Source organism: Suncus etruscus, chromosome 12 (genome assembly GCF_024139225.1).
Source record: "Suncus etruscus isolate mSunEtr1 chromosome 12, mSunEtr1.pri.cur, whole genome shotgun sequence".
Lineage (NCBI taxonomy): Eukaryota > Metazoa > Chordata > Mammalia > Eulipotyphla > Soricidae > Suncus > Suncus etruscus.
In genome coordinates, this window is record NC_064859.1 from 25,457,990 (window position 1) to 25,479,887 (window position 21,898).

Consider the following 21,898-nt stretch of genomic DNA (forward strand, 5'->3'; position numbering starts at 1 on the left):
TTATTTTCATTTAGTTTACTGTGTTGCTTGTCCTTTAGATTTTCCTACAGTATAGTTCTATTTTCATTTCTGGACTAAATGCAGTGATGCACAGGGCTACCTCTGGCAGTCTCGGGAGACTGATGGATGTTGGGGACTGAACCCAGGTCAGCCATTTTCACGGCAAACACCAGCCTACTGTACTACCCTTCGGTCCTACAGTGTAGATTTTGGTGTGATCAAAACATGATCACATGTTTCCTGTGCTTAATTGAATGTTTCTTTATCCCTTCTATTTCAGTAGCATAGTTTTTAATTATATCTGGAACACTTAATATTCAAATTACTTTTGTTATTGTTGGTTTGGGGGCCAGAACTGGAGCTTCTCAGGATACTCTTGGTTCTGTACTCAGGAATCACTGAGTGGGCTCAGGGGACCATATAGGGTGCCAGAGATGGAATTTGGGTTAGCTACTTGCAAGGCAACTGCCCTACCTGTTGTAGACTCTCTCCAGCCCCTCATTTGAAAATGTTATGTGTTATTAACAACCATTGATATGACCCAAAAACAAAAACAAAAAATAATTTTTAGGAATTGTTTTTTGGGGCCAGAGAGATAGCACAGTGGTAAGGCATTTGCCTTGCATGCAGAAGGATGGTGGTTTGAGTCCCGGCATTCCATATGGTACCCCGAGCCTGCTGGGGGCGATTTCTGAGTGTAGAGCCAGGAGTAGCCCCTGAGCACTACCGGGTGTGACCCAAAACCCAAAAAGAAAGGAATTTTTTTTTTTTTGAAAACCGGCTTTATTTAAAACTGTTTAAAATAGTTGTATAACCAAGATGCCCTTCAACAGATAAATGGCTAAAGAAACTATGGTACATATACACAATGGAATATTATGCAGCCGTCAGGAGAGATGAAGTCACGAAATTTTCCTATACATGGATGTACATGGAATCTATTATGCTGAGTGAAATTAGTCAGAGGGAGAGAGATAGACACAGATTAGTCTCACTCATCTATGGGTTTTAAGAAAAATAAAAGACATTTTTGCAATAATCCTCAGAGACAGAGAGGAGAGCTGGAAGGTCCAGCTCACAACATGAAGCTCACCACAAAGTGTGGTGAGTGCAGTTAGAGAAATAACTACACTGAGAACTATCATAACCATGTGAATAATGAGGGAAGTGGAAAGCCTGTCTAGAGTACAGGTGGGGGTGAGGTGGGGAGGAGAGAGATTTGGGACATTGGTGGTGGGAATGTTGCTGTGAAGGGGGGTGTTCTTTACATGACTGAAACCTAACTACAATCATATTTGTAATCAAGGTGTTTAAATAAAGATATTAATATAAAAATAAAGTAAATAAAATACATTGTTTGAGAAGTTAAAAAAAAGAAAAGGAAGAGACTAACTTTACCACACAAAAACAATAAAATAGTTGTATAGTTTTGAGATTTTGCTTGTAAAAAAAATGCGTGCCAAAATAAATACTCTTATATTTTTGATTCTTCTTTTGGGGGCCTCCATCAAGGGCTGTCCCCACTGGTGTTTTGAAGTCCATGAGTGGAAGATGAACCTAGAGCCCTGACATTGCCAATGCCAGGCCTGAGCTCCAGCCCTGAAGCTTTCTTTTTTTTTTTTTTGGATTTTGGGCCACACCCAGCGATGCTCAGGAGTCACTCCTGGCTGTCTGCTCAGAAATAGTTCCTGGCAGGCACGGGGGACCATATGGGACACCGGGATTCGAACCAACCACCTTTGGTCCTGGATCGGCTGCTTGCAAGGCAAACGCCGCTTTGCTATCTCTCCAGGCCCAGCCCTGAAGCTTTCACCCTGACTCTCCTCTACTTACTTTTTTTTGTTAAATTAGTTTTTGTTATTGTGGTATCATGTTTTATAATAGTATTGAAATACTGTTTTATGTTTTTGTGCTACCACACCTCTATTTTCTATCAATTTTCCTTCTTACTCTACCTCTCTCAGAGATAGCCATTTAGTAAAATATTTAGTTCATTTCATCTTTGTATATATGAATATATATTTTTACATATGTATATGGATATGCTTTTTAGCTTTGTCTGCTTCACATGATTGTTAGTGAATTAGATTGAGTGCTGTCACTCAGCATTTTAATACTGACAAGATCTAATTAGGTAATTGCTGAAGACTTAACATCTGAGTACATTTTGAGAATTTTCACTATAATTCTTATGTTAGTAATTGTTATTTCTATTACCTGTGTTCTAGCATTTTCTCTTGAATTTGTATTTTTGTGGTATCATTTCTCATAAAAATTTAGTTGGGAGTGTTTATTTGGTTTGCAATGAATTTAGATTCATTTGTTGTTAAACCAAAATGTCACAGAAAATTTAGTGATAATTTCCCTTCTGATTTAAATGAATTTTAAACAATAAATTTATATTAATATGTTTACATACACTGTTAGTGGCCACAGATAATGGTGGTGTCAGCTTTTGAATTATTCAGAATTAGCTAATCAAAGCATTAAAATTATCCTATAATCTTATGTATTTATCCTGGAATTCTGTTTTTTTTTGGGGGGGGTGTTTGGGCCATACCCAGTGGTGTCGGGTTACTCCTGGCTGTCTGCTCAGAAACAGCTCCTGGCAGGCACGGGGGACCATATGGGACACCGGGATTCGAACCAACCACCTTTGGTCCTGGATCGGCTGCTTGCAAGGCAAACACCGCTGTGCTATCTCTCTGGGCCCTGGAATTCTGTTTTAATGAATTTATTTATCTGACATTCTGGGAATTAATCTCAGATAAGTTATTTGTAAGTGTCTAGTTTTTCTCATTAACTTCTTTAGTTCTTTAAATCAAATCATTGTTTTCTTTGAAAAGCTTTCTCTTTAGACTTAGGAATGTTCTCTGTGTTAGAATGAATGGACAATGAAGTGAGAATTGTTATATGGCTCAGCCCTCTCAGTTTGCAAATAAAGAGATAGGTTCAGAAACCGCTTTCCTTTTTTATGGTGACATTGACATTGTCTCCTTTCACAGTTTAGTTAGCGACATGGAAATAGATGTCTAGAGACACACTTTAATGTATTTCCCCACTGACTGACCCCACCGTGTTTTCACTGAGCCACATAAACCATGCTTGTCATCTATCTAAGGGTAATCTGATTATGAAAGGAAATGATACTTGATTATATCTGGAAGTATAGCATGTAACAAACAGTTTGACTACAGAAGACTGTTAACAAATGTCTGTAATATTTGCCAGACTTCTAATTTTTTGTCTTCAAACTTTGATTTCTTAGAATTTATTGTTATTCACAATGGAATCATCACGAACTACAAAGACTTGAAAAAGTTTTTGGTAAGTAAAAAGACATCAGGGTTATTTTTCATAAAAATTTTTTAAAAAGTTTCTCCTACTTCCCTTTTTTACTGTTGCTGTGCTTCTGAAGACTTGGGGTTTCTCACATCCTTGACTATGTGCTCCCTGGGGATCGCACTTGTGTCATTCTACTTGTAGACTTGACTGTGGTGTGTTCACTGCATCATTAGTTGTAGGGCTTGCACACAAGCCACTGTACTTTGAGAATATTGCCCCCTCTCGCCCTTTTTTTTAAAATTTTTTAATTTTTTTGGTTTTTGGGTCACACCCAGCAGTGCTCAGGGGTTACTCCTGGCTCTATGCTCAGAAATCGCTCCTGGCAGGCTCAGAGGACTATATGGGATCCTGAGATTTGAACCGCCGACCTTCTGCATGCAAGGCAAACGCCCTATGTCCATGCTATCTCTCCACCCCCCCTCCCTTTCTTAGTGCAAAGGAATAAATCCACAGCCAAGATATGTTCCATACCACTGAATCACATCTTCAGCTCCCTGATGATTTGTGGGGAAGATTTGATGAGAAGGAGACTTTGAAGGGCCATACCCAAATGTGCTGAGGGATCACTTTTGGTGGTGCTTGGGGACCAAATAAAGTTTCAGGGTTCAATCTTGGGTCTGCTCTATGCAAGCCACATATTTTAACCACTGTATGATCTCTCTGACCCACCTTTATATTTTTTGTTTGTTTGTTTTTTGATCACATGGGTTATTTTTGGCTCTGCACATAGAAATCAATCCTGGCAGACTCAGGGAACCATATGGGATGCCAGGATCGAACCTGGGCCAGCTAAGTGCAAGGCAAACGCCCTACCTACTCTGCTATCACTCTGGCACTTTATTTATTTATGGAAAATTTTATTTTAGGCACTGGGATTTTCAATACTGATAATGACAGGGCTTTATATATTAAACATCCAAACTACACCCTCCACCAGAGTGTCAACTTTCTTTTATCATTGTCCCAGTGTTTCCACTACTCCAACCCCATCCTCTCCTAACCCCTCTGTGATCCACCCTTACAATGTAAATTTGCCAGAATTTCAAATAGAATTTGGAGGGCTGGGAGGTATATTGGTTAGGGTGCATTTTAGGTCTGGGTTTATGCCCTGTGCATCACTGGATGCAGTCCTAGAGGCTCCGCACTACTATCAGGATGGCCTGGTTATCCCTGTTTAATGGGTTTTGGTGTAAGGGCCTGTGTGCCCAATAATTGTCAGCCCCGGGTCCTCCTTAGCACCACTTGGAACTTCCCCTCCCCTCTTCAAAAAAGAATTAGAATTTTGGGAGAACATCTTTTGCATTGTGAGAAACCTTGTTTGCAAATTTATAAGAGATTTTTGGGTGTTGGAGAAATAGAATACAGGGTTTCAGCTGCTTACCTTGCATGTGGCCAGTCTCACTCGATCCCTCGATTCCCAGTGCCCCTTAAGCTCTGCTAGAGTGATTCCTTCAAGCACTGAGCTGGGAATAGTTATCTCTGAAAACTGCAAAGTGTAGCTTCAAGCCAAAACAAGTAAAAAAGGGGGCCGGAGAGATAGCACAGCGGTGCTTGCCTTGCAAGCAGCCAATCCAGGACCCAAGGTGGTTGGTTAGAATCCCGGCATACCATACGGTCCCCCGTGCCTGCCAGGAGCTATTTCTGAGCAGAGCCAGGAGTAACCTCTGAGCACCACCGGGTGTGGCTCAAAAACCAAAAAACAAGTGAAAAAGGTTCTAGGAGAGCGGAGATGTGTCTTAGTTGTTAGAGCCTTGTGTGTGTGAGTTGCTCTCTTGAGTGTGACCCTCATGTCCCTTCAGTATCACTACCACAAGAAAAACAGGGACCATGTACCAAAAAAAAAAAAAAGGAAAACAGGAAGGTGCTGTGCATAAGTTGCTCTGTGCCTTACAGTAATGCTGGGCACAATGATGTTCGTGAAGCCTGGTTCTCAGGCTTTCCGGGTGCACCTTCTGTAGTGAGGAGCTGAAGCCTCATATAATCACCACTAGTGTGACTCATAGTCTCCATTTGTGTCGCTATAACTGAGGAACCATTTTAAAATGGTCACATATAACTAATGGCTATTGCATAGAACAAAACATTATCCTAAGAATCATGTGTAACAGAATTAGTGTTTTGTGTTACATACTTTAATTATCTTAAAGCTTAGTGAATGTATGGCATGCTGTTTACATAGTTATAAAATATTCTCAGTCATACCTATTTTGGAGTAACTATAATAAGGTGGTGATCTTCTTTTCTCACAGTGGGTAATGGAAAATGCTGATCCAGAATACTAAATATTGGTTAGAGAAAAAATTTCAAAACTGTGGATGATGTAGGTACAGTGGTGCTGCCATTCGTGTTCTTGTTGGACAGTGATCTCACCTCCCATCACCTCACCTGTGCTCCTGTATCACCTCCAGTCCACTTACTCTTTTGAGGAAGAAAATGCTGGAGAAAAATGTGAATGTAACAAATATTTCCTTTTTTCCTTCTGATTACAGGAAAGCAAAGGTTATGACTTTGAATCTGAAACAGACACAGAGACCATCGCCAAACTTGTTAAATACATGTATGACAATCGGGAAAGTCAAGATATCAGTTTCACGACCTTGGTGGAGAGAGTTATCCAACAATTGGTATTAAACTGTTCTTTCAAAGCTAGTTATTGCCAGCAATAACCAACATAAGCTTTTAAGTAATTTCAACGAGCAAAAGCCATGCTAATTTCTTAGTTTGGGCATTCATTTCTTATTTATACAACTCAGCTTGAATATACCTTTGAAATCCTATAATCTGATAATCTGATTTAGTCATTTTTTTTACACACATAAAATTCCTCCTTTATTTTATTGCTGTTTTGTGTTATGAGGATTCAAAACAATCTACTGGGGCTTGGCCTACAACTCAGAGAAATGGAACACATGTCTCGCATATGTGAGACCTCTGAGTTTGATCCCTAGACCTACATTTCCTCATCTCTGTTCAACACCAAGGTGTTGGGCATGGCAGGGGTGGGCCAGTCCCACTGAGCACTTTTGGTATCCAAAAGGCATAAACCCAAAGGTACCACACATAAGCATGTATACCTTGTATCTCACTGGGGACTTATCTCTTTCTGCCTGCTTACCATGTATTCTTTCTACCAACTTAGCATGGGCGTAACTTGAGTGTATTATTATAAGATAATGTCTGTGTGTCTTTGAGCACTATAGTTTGAGCGCCATGGTTTTTCTATGTGGGTGCTTTATGTTGACCTTGTATTGATATAGAAAAGTATTTCCCAGCCTCAGAAAAAGTGGTGATGTCATTAATATTCGGGTCACATTCAGTGGTGCTCAGAGGCTACACCTGGCTCTGTGCTCAAGACTCTCCTTGGCTTTCAGAGGATCACATGGTGACAGGGATCTAATGGGGTAAGCTACTTGCAAGGCAAGCATCTTTATTCCTGTATTCTCTCTCTCTGGCTCCAAAAAAGCGATATGCTTTTAACAGATTGATCCCATCCTAATTGTTCTCAGAAGATACATGACATCAGAGATCCACAGAAGTCCAATGCATAATAATTCCACACCCTTCACCCTACACCCAGAATTCTAGCTTTTCCAATTCAAAGTTCTTTGCTACTTTTCTCTGGCAAGGCCAGAGAAGGTCCTCACCTTCCAGCCACATTATATGCTGCAAAGGAGGAATCAGTGAATTGGAGGAAATAAGGGCTATTCCTTCTCTACACTGAGCAATGTGGAGTCAGAGTAATGTCCACCCTCAACTTCTTGTTTCTGTTCATTTATAATCTGATTTATACTTTATGTGCAGTTTTTTTGTTTGGAGCCCACACTAGCAGTACTCTTTTTGGTGCTACTCTGGTTTGGTGCTTGGAAATTGATCCTAGTGGTCCTGGGGATCACAGGGTGCGTGGCACAAAGCATGTGTTCTTTCTCTTTGAGCTATTTCCCTGGCTCCCCTTTGTTCACTTCTTATTTCTTTAGTTCCCCGTACCGGAGGACGTTGGGTTGGTGGTGTGGCATTGTGTTTATGTCAGTAATTGTAACTGTATCTATATCAAGTTCATAAAAGAATGGAAGTGTGTAAAGCACAATCAGTAGTCATGTAAAACCACAGCAGGTAAGACTTTTGCCTTGCTTGTGGCTGACCTGGGTTGGATCCCGGGCATGTCATAATTCTTCTGAGCCCTATCAGAATTGATCCCTAAGCATAGAGCTAGAAGTGAACCCTGTGCTCCACTAGTGTGACTCAGACCCCGCATCCCCCCAAAAGAAAAAAAAAAACCCACAAAAACAGTCCAGTAAAATGACTGGACCAAGAGAATCGGTTTTAGATACTGCACTTGGTATCTTTTCTATTTCTATCGATTTTACAAACATATAGACTGGAGATAATCTATATCTATTGAGAATCGTTGTTAGCATGTCGGAGTAAATTTTAAAATAGCCAATTTTGGGAGTTATCTAATAAACATATTTTAAAAGTCGGTTAGATTAAAAATCAATATTGAGTTCCATAGTTCTAGTGTGTATATATATAATGTAGATTTTTTTATGAATTAGCATAAGAGAGCAGCAGATGAACAAAATAATTTCTGCTGAGGCCAATAGGTTTTGGTAATTTGATAATTGATTGTAATAAAATACTGCTAATGCATTTTTTTCCCCCTTATGTAGGAAGGTGCTTTTGCGCTTGTATTTAAAAGTGTTCATTTTCCTGGTCAAGCAGTTGGCACAAGGTACATATAAATTTGATTGTGAGTAATAATCGTATGCATTTTGAAACATTTGAATTGCAAGTTTGTTGTCTCTTCACTATTAAGAACTCTTCACTGTAGAGATTCTGTCCTTTCTAGAGATATTTGCATTGAATGCATTTATTTGAACATGCTCCTCCTTGTCTTTTTTTACCACTCTTTCATTTAATAGAATTCTCTAATAAAGCAAATGCATTTTGACATTTGTGTGGTGGAAAACCATGTTTGTGTTGTGAATAGGCTATTAAATATTTTCTAATTCCATGTCCAAAACATATTTTGGCTTCATCTACTTTATTATTATTATTAAAAGTGTTTACTCTAGTAGGATTCTAGATAATTGTACCAGTACTACTTTTGCTAGAATAGTAAGTCTAATCATGAACTGCCTTTTTTTTTTTTTTTTTAATAATGTAGAATTGGAGCAATAATAGCACAGTTGGTAAGGAGTTTGCCTTACATGTGGCCGATCTGAGTTCAAGCCCCGGCATGCCATATGGTTCTCTTGAGCCTGCCAGGAGTAATTTCTGAACACAGACTCAAGAGTAATCCCTGAGCACTGCTGGGTGTGGCCCAAAAAGAAAATAGAAAAAGCAAAAATAAAGAGGTAGCATTTTTTTTTTCAGAGTAGTTAGGACCCCTAGGATTTGATAAGAGAGAACTACTTAATTTTTATAATTATTATTATTTGTGTGTGAATGTCTGCTTTTTGTGCCAGACCTGGCTGTGCTAAGCTTTGTGCTCAGGGCCACTTCTTGAGGTGCTCAGTAGACCATTTGGCATGCCAGGGAGTGACCTGTGATAACCTCATGTAAAGCAAGCCACTTTTCCGCTGCTATACTATCTCTCCAGCCTCCAGGAGAGCTATTTTAATATGTCAGTGTAGCCTAGGTGAAGGGGATCTGTGTTTAATTCAAAGGACTCATTTGGCCTTTAAAAAGGAGAAACATTCTAAATGCCTTGTTGAGAACAAGAGTTAGTTGGTCATTTTTTTTCTGTAACAGGCCTATGTAAATAAGCTTTTTCAGGGTCAGATGGCATCTTACATTCAAGTCCTTAGCACAGCTATAAAAAATAATAGTGTAAAAGGATGGAAATAGCTGTGTTCCAATAAAAAAACAAATAACTGCCCTGCAGCAGATTGTTTTTGTCATTAAAAATCTAGAGCTTGGAGAATTTAAATGCTTGAATTATGTTCTGTCATCAAATTACAAGTATGTATTTATTTCCTATAAAGATGCTTTAATCTTTTTAATTTTGTACTAATAGACGAGGTAGCCCTCTGTTGATTGGTGTACGAAGTGAACATAAACTCTCTACTGATCACATCCCAATTCTCTACAGAACAGGTAAAAGAAAACGATTCCTATGTCATGTCCTGGGGCAATGTGTAACTAGAGTCCATTCAATTTTCTAAAGTATATTTTTCTTAAATTGCAATCAGTTCCCCTTTGGTCACAGCCATTCATCTATGTAGTGTGTCTGGATATGAAAACTATTTGTTTTGTCATTTTTCTGACGATTAGAATTTTCTTCTGTTGTATATCCTTAGCTAGGACACAGATTGGATCAAAATTCACACGGTGGGGATCACAGGGAGAAAGAGGTGGGAAACGCATTGCATGGAGGGGGAGGAATCTGTTCTCTTTTGTTCATTCTTTACTAATTCTGTTCTTGGAGTGATTGAATGTGCTGGGCTTCTCTAAACACGTGCTTTTTTATGGGGAAACATAATTTTGACATTTTTCTAATTTGCAGAGTATTTTTGTCTGTCTGCTTTTGGCATTTAGAAAATGGCATTTAATCATTTGTTTCCTTAAAATAATTCAAATTTGATAAAATAGTTGAAAATTATAACCATTTTTTCTGTTTTAAATGAAAACCATCTAGGTGGGATATATTGTTATAAGTAAGATGCTAGGCTATTAAGGACTATATTCAGTGGTTTTATTTTTTAATAATTTAGCCTAACTTTTAACTGAAATAATTTTGAATGATCGTTATTTTTTTGTATGATATTTTATGTTTAGGTTTATATTTAATATCTTGATTAGCTTTGTTTGCATTTAGAGCTATTGTTTTTTTAAAAGGTTTATTTGTATTTTCTAACTTATCTAAAGTTTACTAGGACTTTTAGCGCTACAAACTTTGGGTCATTTTATTGTTATAATTAGAATAAAACAAAACAATGTGCTATTTTCATTTACTTAAAGCAATCCATGTAATAGGGAGTGATAAATTCAGGAAATTGAAACCTTTATTTTTAATGCATAATTCTTGGTGTCTTGAAAATAAAATCAAATCAGTTGTAATAAGCAGTATTTACCTGTAGGCGGTGGCTGGTGTTAACTGTTTTATCTAGAGCAGAAAGTTATTTCCTTTATTCATTAGTACTGATCTTTTTTTTTTTTAATTTCTTTTTATTTATTTATTTTTTGGGGTTTTGGGTCACACCCGGAAGTGCACTGGGGTTACTCCTGGCTCTATGCTCAGAAATCGCTCCTGGCAGGCTCAGGGGACCATATGGGATGCCGGGATTCGAACCACTGACCTTCTGCATGCAAGGCCTTACCTCCATGTTATCTCTCCGGCCCCTAGTACTGATCTTTTAATTATTTTTTATGCATCTGGTGGCAACATCCTGCACAGTTTAGGGGTTACTTCTAGCTCTGTACTCAAGAGGATCTTGGGAGACTATTTGGGATGCCAGGGATTGAAGAAGGTTGGCTGTGTGAAGACCTTACCCATTGTACTCTCTTCCCAGCCCCTGATTTTTGAATTTCTTATGTTCCTCCTTTCTTCCTCTTTTCAGAAGAAAAAATAGTCTAACAATGAGAGTACAAAATTAGGAACCAAAGTTCCAGATTTCTGTTAATGAGTCTCTTTATAATTTTATGACCTATATGCCATGTGTTTTAGGTTAGGCTACTTTTAGAAACAGTTGGAAAACATCGGTTTAGGTCTTAGGTTATCATGAGCTCTCCAGTTTCTCTTACTGGTAGTAGGTAGTTCCTGCATTCCTAAGTAGTTGAGCTGAAGTGGTGTCGCCTCTTGTGGGACAGGAGACAGAAAGGAAGAGCCCTGACAGACTCTCATGTGTTTGTTCTTTTCTCCAGATGTTCCCACTGACCAAATAGAGTGAGATGAAAATAACTTTGATCTACTTAAATTGGATGAGGTTCATATATATGGATTTTATAGATTATTAGAGCCACATAGGCGTCAAGTATTATTGTTCTTTTTTTTTTGTTTGTTTTTGTTTTTGTTTTGTTTTTGGGCCACACCTGGCAGTGCTCAGGAGTTACTCCTGGCTGTCTGTTCAGAAACAGCTCCTGGCAGGCACAGGGGACCATATGGGACACCGGGATTCGAACCAACCACCTTAGGTCCTGGATCGGCTGCTTGCAAGGCAAACACCGCTGTGCTATCTCTCTGGGCCCAGTATTATTGTTTTTTTTTTTTTTTTTTTTTTTTTTATTTAAAGTAGACCATAGTGGAGGTCAGAGCAATAATACAGCAGGTTGGGAGCTTGCCTTGCTTGTGGCCGACCCCGGTTTTGTTCCCAGCATTGAATATAATCCCAAGCTGCCAGATGTGATTCCTGAGGACAGAACCAGGAGTTAGTCCTGAGTGTGGCTCCCCCCAAAACAAACCAAAACAAAAATAATAGACCTATTGATACCTCAGGTTCTTCTAAATCATGGTAATCATGGTAATTGAATATACTTTGTTACTTGAAGAATGAAATGACTGATATTTAGAGAAAGAATGACCCAAGTGGGTCATTTTCTAAAACAAAGCTGTTTGTTACTAAGGCCCGGAGAGATAGCTCAGTGGCGTTTGCCTTGCAAGCAGCCGATCCAGGACCAAAGGTGGTTGGTTCGAATCCCGGTGTCCCATATGGTCCCCCGTACCTGCCAGGAGCTATTTCTGAGCAGACAGCCAGAAGTAACCCCTGAGCACTGCCGGGTGTGACCCAAAAACCAAAAAAAAAAAAAAAAAAATCTATAGGTGTTGGGCCATTCATTGAATATGGTGTTTCTCAACCTTTTTGTTTTTTGTTTTTTTTTGAGCCACACCCGTTTGATGGTCAGGGGTTACTCCTGGCTAAGCGCTCAGAAATTGCCCCTGGCTTGGGGGGACCATATGGGACGCCGGGGGATCGAACTGTGGTTCTTCCTTGGCTAGCGCTTGCAAGGCAGACACCTTACCTCTAGCTCCACCTCACCGGTCCCAACCTTTTTTTTTTTTTTGAGGCCCCCTTCAGACCCTGTTTTCTTCCTGTAACCCCCATGAACTACTGGTTTTTTTTCCCTAGTCTCAAGCTGTGCCTCCTGTTTTATGTGATCTCACCTGAGACCACCTTGGAATATCATGGGGACCTATAGGGTCCATTTGGGAATCAGATGAGAAATGTTGCTTTAACATACATTTTTAGTTCATTGGTATTTACATAAAATTATGAGTTTTGTCAAATTAAGTTATATAGTCGCAGCTACTATCAATGTATAGATTCCAGCTTCCAACCTTCCCAGCTCCCTCTCTGTCCCTTTGTAGTAAACCCTGGTAAATACTGATTTGCTTTGTCTTTCTATAATATCCCCTTTTATGGACATGTATTTAAGAGAATAGATACAATATTAAGTTCTTACAAGTATATTAATTTTTTTTGGGGGGGGTCACACCTGGCAGCACTCAGGGGTTACTCCTGGCTCCATGCTCAGAAATCGCTCCTGGCAGGCACAGGGGACCATATGGGATGCTGGGATTCGAACCACTGTTCTTTTGCATGAAAGGCAAATGCCTTATCTCCATGCTATCTCTCCAGCCCCTAGTATATTAATTTTTATGTTTTTTGGTTTAGGACCATATTTGGTAGTGTTCAGGACTTACTCCTAGCTTTAGCTCAGGGTGCTCAGGAGACCCTTTGGGGTATTAGGGATAGAACCCAGACCATGTGCATGCAAGGCCCTACTCCTGTACTATTTCTCAGGCTTCTGACCTCCTAAATTTTTCTTTATTGTTGTGGGGCCACTTCTAACAGTGTTGGTGAAGTTTAATTTATGCAATGCGGTGGTTGAACCCAGGGACTCATATATACATGCCGTATCATCTACCACTTGAACCATATCCCCAGCCTTATATTGCAACTTTGACTTTGCCAATGAGCAAAAAAAAAAAAGGAAGGCAGAGGAAGGCAGGAATCTTATCAGTGAAGACCTATTTGAAATGTTGGAATTCTGGTGTTAAATATATAGCATTACAAAAGGACCATACTTTATCCTGACTAAAAAGAAATATGTGAAAAGCTAATTTTAAGGAAGGAGAAGTTCTTGACTTATAATAGTACGTTGTCAACCCAGTGATGTACTGTATCTTGTTTTTGTTTTTGAGGCCATAGTTGGTGGTGCTTAGGGTTAATTCCTGTCTCTGCACTCAGGGCTGTCTCCGATAGACTCACTGGACCATATGGGATGCCAGAGTTTGAACCGGGCTTGGCCACGTGCAAGACAAGGCAACCCACTGTTATATTGCTCCAGCCCCATATCTTAGTTTTTAAATCAGAGTTAGTGTGGGCAAAGTTTGATATGCTAATTTGCTTTAACTTTAAACAAGAGAAGTTACGTTAGGAGATAATAAGTATGCCACTAGTCTTCATTTTTCATGTATAATTTTAATATCTTGAATGTAATTTTTATAAGTTTAGGTACACAAATGTATATGTCTTAATTTCAGGAAGTTTTGTAAAAAGCTAAGACTGTACATACATTTACTGTACATGTAAGTCTGTGTATACATTTGATTAACAAAAATGATTAATCAGCTCAATGAATGAATTACAGACCCTTTATCTGGGGAAGAAATATCTGGAAAATGATGATGTGCACTAGTATCTGCCACGCTCTCTTCAATAGTTGCTGTTTCACTCTTCACTATTTGTCTATTATTTTCATTGGCTTATTGCATGAAATAAGGTGATCTTGGCATTTTTAATTGCTAAACTTATTTTTGTTGCTATTTTTGTGGTTGGTTTTGTGGAAAATCATATTATTTATATGCTGGCCATGAATTCCTCTCTACATTTGCCAATTTGTGTTAATTTTATGCTCTAGGGAAAGACAAGAAAGGAAGCTGCAATCTCTCCCGTGTGGACAGCACAACTTGCCTTTTTCCGGTTGAAGAAAAAGCAGTGGAATATTACTTTGCTTCTGATGCAAGGTGAACATCCTTAAGTGGTTCAAAGGAATTTTGTCTTTTCTTTTTTTTTTTTTTTTTTTTTTTTTTTTTTTTGGTTTTTGGGCCACACCCGGCGGTGCTCAGGGGTGACTCCTGGCTGTCTGCTCAGAAATAGCTCCTGGCAGGCACGGGGGACCATATGGGACACCGGGATTCGAACCAACCACTTTTGGTCCTGGATCAGCTGCTTGCAAGGCAAACGCCATTGTGCTATCTTTCCGGGCCCGAATTTTGTCTTTTCATTCCTGGTGGTGTTTGGGGACCATATGGCATTCTAGGAATCAAAGCTGGGGTTGGCTACATGTAAGGCAAGTGCCCTACTTGCTACACTATCTCGCCAGCCCCAGTTCTGTATCAATCCCATCTTGTATAGAAGAATTTTGTTGAGGAAAGATATTTTGGTGACCTTTTTAGAACTGTAGTTGTAAGAACTCTTTTTTGTCAGGTCACATAGTTCAGTTTACCAAGATGTTGAAGTTCGTTCCTATATATTTACCTCGAATTCTTTCATTAATATTTTTCCTCCTCTTTTATGAGTTTGTTTGTAGAGAGAAGAGATGTTAGATCAGAGAGAAGAATGGTGCAGTCACTCTCCTGTCCCATAGATTGCAGTCTAGTTGCCAAACTAATGTTACTTTACTTTTTTATTTTTTTGGACCTGGTGTGCCCAAGGTTTACTCCTGGCTCTGTACTCAGGGATCAATCCTCGTCTGGCTTGGGGGAATATAAATGGGTTCCTTGGTTGGCCATGTGTAAGGCAAGCACCCGACCTACTCTACTATCTCTTTAGCCCCACATAGCTTTACTCTAAATATAGAAACTTTAATTCAAGATGAATTTGTGATATAATTACCTTTTTTATTATTGTTCTGTTTTTTGTTTTTTTTTTTGGTGTGTGTGTGGGGGTCATACCATTCCATTGAAGTTCTTAGGGAACCACAATTACTTTTTTTTTTATTTGCCTTTTTTGGGCTATACCTGGTGACACTCAGGAGTTACTCCTGGCTGTGTGGTCAGAAATCACTCCCAGCTTGGGGTACCATATGGGATGCTGGGAGATCAAACCAAGGTCTGTCCTAGACTAGCGCAAGCAAGGCAAACACCCTACCGCTTGTGCCACTGCTCTGGCTCTAAGACAATCACTTTTATAAAGAAAATAATACATGACCGAGACACTTGAGATTAAATGCAATGCAATGGTTTAATGCACTTACCAATAAAATACCAATAAGTGAGGGCCGGAGAGATAGCACAGCAGTAGGGTGTTTGCCTTGCACACAGCTGATCCAGGATAGATAGTGGTTCGAATACAGGCATCTTATATGGTCCCCTGTGCCTGCCAGGAGTGATTTCTGAGTGCAGAGCCAGGAGTAAGCCCTGAACACTGACGGGTGTGACCCAACGCAAACAAACAAAAAATACAATAATGAGGATAACATTGAATCCCACGAAGGTAAGAAGATCTAAAAGTAAAGAAATGATATGGTTTGTGACTTAAAAAAACATAATACTTTTTTGTAAAACAAGCTTTGCTGTTTTTAAAGTTTTACAGGCAGGTAGTCAGTGCTAACTTGAGTTTTTGCTACCGTTAAATAAGTTACACTGTTGTGGCTGAGTGTGTCGGGATTAAGGTCCAGGCCTGCACACAGCCTCGCCCCCTTTGATGACCACCACCATTTGGTTCCCTGAGCATATGCTAGTAACGTTCTAGAGACCAAGTAGTTCCCAGCACTGAGAGCCAGGCAGCACTGCATTTTATGGTTCTTGACTGAATCATCAACCAGGAGAAGTCCCCAACACTACTTGGGAGGCTTCCTCAAAACAACTGAAAAAGAAAATTGGTTCGAGTTGGTAGTTGACCTAAATTAACTAGAGCTTGTTAAGATAGCCTCTATCTACTGTACTTTACATTGAACAGTGAACAAAGCCTTGTTGATAAATAATGGGAAGGAAGAAGAAAAATGACATGTCCCTTGGAATGTTTCTTTCTGGAGATTTGAATCAGTCACACAAGGATAGAAATCCACTTGTGACAAGAGCCATAAATGCCAATAACAGGGTAACTTACCTTCTCTGGGTAAATTTTTAAGTATTTAGTTATTTAATTATATGAGACTTGGGGTCATTCCTGGTAGCACTCAGAGCTTCTGTCTCTGGCCACCTGGATTTTTTTTATTTTTGGTAGGCTACAGCTGAAGGTATTGGGAAGACCTCCCAGGTGCTGGGGATTGTACCCTGGAAACTTGACCTCTAAAATATCTTTCTAGGCCTTCCAAAGAACTTGTAATTAGAATTGTAGTATTGTCTTTTTGATACCCATTTTGGCAGTGGAAGGTATTGAATGTAGCTGGGTAAGTTAGAGTCACTGCAATGACTTGAGCTGGTGGACATGCAAGCTTTGGGAAATACTTTGAAGGTTATAAAACTTTTGGAGGATTTGGGGACCAGTGCAATAATACAGCGGATAGGGCACTTATCTTGCGTGCAGCCAAACCAGTTTCAATCCCTGACATCCCATATGGTCTCCTGAGCCTGCAAGAGTGATTTTTGAGCACAGAGCCAGGAATAACACCTGAGCACTACTGGGTATGGCCCCAAAACAAAAACCATTTGCTCCTCCAAGTCCATAAGGAGTAATTCCTGAGTGCAGAGCCAGAAATAATCCTTGAGCATTGCCAGGTGCAGCCCAAAAAGCAAAACAACAACAACAACAACAACAACAACAAATAAAATAACAAAAAGATACTTTGGAGGATTTGGTGAAAGAATGAGGAGGAAATAGCTAAACTTTCTCATTTGTTCTAATCTAAGGCTATTGAGAGTACCGTGCCAAGAGTTTTTGGCTCATTGTCTCCAGTAACCATCCTCCCACCTTCCCCTCGTAGGGATATTATTTATCACTTAGTTATCAGAGATGGTGCAGAATCAGAGTTTGTCTTTGAATTAGGCCCATGTGTCTGATGATGGTTTTATTTATAATACTCATATTAATCATTCACTGTGTTATCTCCTTTACCCCCTTTTAGTGCTGTCATAGAACATACCAATCGGGTCATCTTCCTAGAAGACGACGATGTAGCAGCAGTGGTCGATGGCCGTCTTTCCATCCACAGAATTAAGCGCACTGCGGGAGACCACCCTGGACGAGCTGTGCAGACCCTCCAGATGGAGCTGCAGCAAATCATGAAGGGTGAGAGACTTTGCCCTGCATGGGGCTAGAAGACACTCTGCTTCCTGTCTCAAAGTGGGCATCTGAAAACGTTACTGAAAGGCTCAGTCCAGAAATTGGAAGGATCCACTGGAGATCTGCTGAACTGATATCAGTTCTGCTTTGAACAGATATATAGGGTTTTTTTTGTTGTTGTTGTTTCTAAGAACAAAAAGATGAGAAATGTGAAAAATGGATCACTGAAATCATATTTGATATTTACATTTCTGTTTTGAGGGATTTTTTTATACCTGGTAGTATTCAAGGGGCTGTTGCTTCCTTGGTACTCAGGAGCAACCCCTGGTGGTTCTTGGGAGATCAGATATGGACCTGGGATTTGAACCCAATGTTATGATTGTTGCAGTTGCCTTCCTTACCTCCTGGACTATGTCTCTGGCTCAGTATTTGATATTATTTTATAGGCCTGGTTTATATTTCTCTTGTTAGTCCCTTTTTTCCTATACTAGAGTTTTCTCATATATGATATGGGGATAATAGAACCTTCATTAAGATTGAAGAGAGTCAGAGAGACCACGCAGTAATTATCTGATATAAACACCCATTTTTTTTAAAAAAAAAATTATCAGGAGTCAGAGAGATAGTACAGCAAGTAGAGAACTGCCTTGTGTGCCAGCCCACTCAAGTTAGATCCTTGGCATCATATATGGTTTTCTTAGCCCCACCAGGAGTGATCCCTGATCACAGAACCAGGAATAAGCCTGAGCATAGCCAGGTGTGGCCCAAATCACTCCCTAAAAAAATCTGCTTTGAGGATTAAAATAGTATATGCCAAGCCCTTGAAATAGTGTCTGACATATTTGATGAGCCTTATAGAATATTTGCTGTTTTTATTCTTCCCCCCCTTTTTAGTTTTGTTTTTGGGTTACACCCAGCGGTGCTCAGGGGTTACTCCTGGCTCTGCACTCAGAAATTATTACTGGCAGACATGGGGGACCATATAGGATGCCGGATTCGAACCACTGTCCTTCCTGATTGGCAGCTTGCAAGGCAGATGCCCTATCACTGTGCTATCTCTTCAGCCCTATTCTTTTCCCTTCTTAGCTGCTGGATGTTAATGTTTTTTTTTTTTTTTTTATGTCTTTTAGTTTTTGGGTCACCTTGGTGAGGCTTTGAGCTTACTCCTTGCTCGAATCATAGTGTGTCAGGAATTGAGCCCAGATTGGCTTGTATACAAGGCAAGCATTCAACCCACTGTGATATACCTCCGGTACTTCATGTTCTATCTTTGCTATTTTAATTCTCTGTACAATTGCCTTGAGATGGCTGCCATTCTTACTTTATAGATTAGGAAATTTTTTTTTAGAGCCATTTGGATAGAATGATAATATGAACCTAGGTCTGACTCCAAAATTTAAGCTTTCCCACCACCCTGCATAGCTCTGTGCATTTTAACTTTAAAAGTTAATTTGTTTCTTTTTCTTTTTTAGTTGCTCATTTTTCTTTACAAAGCATAAAATATCGGGGCCAGAGAGATAACACAGTGGTAGGGCATTTGCCTTAGACGCTGAAGGATGGTGGTTCAAATCCCGGCATCCCATATGGTCCCCCGAGCCTGCCAGGAGCGATTGCTGAGCATAGAGCCAGGAGTAACCCCTGAGTGCTGCCGGGTGTGACCCCAAAACTAAAACAAACAAACAAACAAACAAAAAAGGATAAAATATCATAAATATTATTATCTGTTACATAACTTTTTGCCTCATCTCTTATGCAAAGATTCTGTTAAAGGGGATAGAAGTTGATTTATGAATTAATTTCTTGTTCTTTGGCGGATCATCAATTTTTTTAAATGATTTTAATCATTGTCTTCATACTATTGCTTTTATTTAGGCAACTTCAGTTCATTTATGCAAAAGGAAATTTTTGAGCAGCCAGAGTCAGTTGTGAACACAATGAGAGGAAGAGTCAACTTTGACGACTATACTGGTAATTACTTGTCTACTCTGCCATGGTTTCAGTGTCCTGGGTGGGTTTTTGTTGGAGATTGATTGTCCTTTGTGTGCTCGGTGGCCTACCATCAGCACGGCATAGTCATTTTCTAAAAGGCCTTTCCTATTAGGTGTACGGAGTGTATCTACAAAAGTCACATGTGAAGAAACAGAAACTTACTTGTAGTTATCACGGATTAAGGAGACAGATTTTCAGTTTGGGAAAGTGAAAATTCTGGAGGTGAATGGTAGCACAGAGCATGTGCTTACTGCCTCTTAAGATGATGAAGATCATTGCCACTATGTACCTTAAATACTACTGTGAAAGATTTGTTATTAAATCTTTGGTCACAATAAAAATTATTATATTAAAAAAAAGATGATTATGATGGAAACTTCTTTTGCCACTTTTTCATGATTGTGTTAAAAAGGGAATGATAAGTAATGGTTGCCAGGAACTGAGGAGGTAGATCCTTTTGGGATCTGGGGTTTTTTTTTGGCATAACAAAAATGTTCTGGGATTAGACTATACTGAGCGATAGTTGCACAATTTGGAAAATGCTAAAAAGTGCAGAATCATATTCTTTAAAAAGTCATGTTCAGTACAGTACTGACATGTTTTTTTTTTTTTTCAAAAGATGAAAAGGACACTGGGAATTATTGCCAGCCATGGGACTAAAGGTTTCCTTCCTTGAGCACCTGCTGTGAATTCTGAGAAGTCTGAGATCTGGGTGCTTTCCTGTGTCTGCTCTGTCTAGGTTTTCTCTCTCAGGTTACAAATGGATCAAGCTCAAAATGCCCCAGAGCTGTTCTGACTCTTAGCTGGTTACTTTATCTGACAGTGGGTTCTGTTCTGGGTAGTTGGAGTAGAGGTGAAAATTTGGTCTTCATTTTTGGAAGTTCTTCCTAGAGTCTGTTTAAGCTGTGTACCATACTAAGAATAACATTCTGGGGTCCAAAGTCATGATCTGTTGTTGCTAAGTCTAAGTTTCTGGAACATGACTTTCTTCATCATGACCATTGTAATAATAACAGCTCAGTGAACAAGCTTTGGGCTAAAGCTTTGGTCTCAGTGTTCTGAATTAGTTTAGTTTTGTGGTGTTGTTGTTTTGTTTTGGGCTCTCACCTGGATGTACTCAGGGGTTATTCCTGGATTTGCCCTCAGAAATTACTTTTGACAGGCTCAGGGGACCATATGTCAGGGATCAAATTCAGGTTAGCTCCATGCAAGCGAACTTCCCGACACACTGTGCTATCCTTCTGCTCCCTGAATTAGTTTTTGAGAAATAGTAACTAATGTGCTAAAGGCTTTGCCTGGTTATATGTGTCATAAGTAGTGTTAAATGTCTTCTCCTTTATGCCATATGTTGCTAACGGATAGAAGATGATTTCTCCAAAATGATGCCACCTATTATGATGTTAGTAGCAGCAGGCTTTTAGCAGGAAAGATTTGTTGAAGACTGAGTGTTATTATGACTTGAGTGTCATTGTGCAGAGCATGTAAAATATAAATATTGTGCCTTCTAAACATGAAGGTTTTAGGAAAATTATCTCAGTCTCCTTCTTGAGTCCAACATGAGGATGAATGTGTAACCAACTATATAAATAAAATAAAATAAATGACATTAGAAACACTTTAATGTTGATATGTTTAAAGTGAAATGTTGAATTTAGAGAAAGTCAGTGTCAGTTCAGTCATGTCAGAAGGCTTCAGAAAGAGGCAGGTGTGAGCTTTAAGGGCTTGGACTATCTAATAGGTGAAGATGAAATGGGAGTGTTACAGGTAAAACAGCATTAGTGCAGAGGAGATAGACAACTGGTAGTAATGGGAGAATTGGCAGTAAAGGCCTTTCTTTCTTTCTTTTTTTTTTTTTTAGTAAAGGCCTTTCAAGGTACTCATGGAGATAGGTCAGGAAGAAAATTCATTTGAAGAGAATAAGACAAACTTAGAAGCTTAAGCTTTTAAAAAACAGTTTGGGGCTGGAGTGATAGTATTGCCGATAGAATCTTACATGTGCCTGACCCAGATTCGATCCTCAGGATTCCATGTGATCTCCAGATTCCCACTAGGAGTGATGCCTGAACATAGAGCCAGGAGTAAGTCCTGAGAACTACTGGGTCTGACCCAAAGTTAAAGCAAAACAAAACAAAACACAACACATAGTCAAAGAACCCACTTTTGTTTATGTTACATTCCTTTTTTTTTTTTTTTTTTTTTTTTTTTTTTTAGTTTTTGGGTCACACCGGCGGTGCTCAGGAGTTACTCCTGACTGTCTGCTCAGAAATAGCTCCTGGCAGGCACGGGGGACCATATGGGACACCGGGATTCGAACCAACCACCTTTGGTCCTGGATTGGCTGCTTGCAAGGCAAGCGCCGCTGTGCCATCTCTCCGGGCCCTTATGTTACATTCTAC

General features: G+C 39.5%; 1 protein-coding gene across 2 annotated transcripts in view; it reads left to right on the top strand.

Annotated features, from left to right (window-relative positions):
- Positions 1 to 21,898, top strand: part of GFPT1 (glutamine--fructose-6-phosphate transaminase 1) — a 51,851-nt gene that overhangs the window by 17,837 nt on the left and 12,116 nt on the right. Inside the window, exons 5-12 of one of the 2 annotated variants that reach the window (XM_049785049.1) lie at positions 3,269 to 3,327; positions 5,835 to 5,969; positions 8,013 to 8,074; positions 9,362 to 9,441; positions 9,645 to 9,698; positions 14,206 to 14,311; positions 17,356 to 17,519; positions 19,386 to 19,481. In XM_049785049.1, the coding sequence (XP_049641006.1) occupies positions 3,269 to 3,327; positions 5,835 to 5,969; positions 8,013 to 8,074; positions 9,362 to 9,441; positions 9,645 to 9,698; positions 14,206 to 14,311; positions 17,356 to 17,519; positions 19,386 to 19,481 (756 nt within the window). The remainder of the gene's footprint in view (positions 1 to 3,268; positions 3,328 to 5,834; positions 5,970 to 8,012; positions 8,075 to 9,361; positions 9,442 to 9,644; positions 9,699 to 14,205; positions 14,312 to 17,355; positions 17,520 to 19,385; positions 19,482 to 21,898) is intronic. The other variant, XM_049785048.1, reaches the window with a different exon arrangement.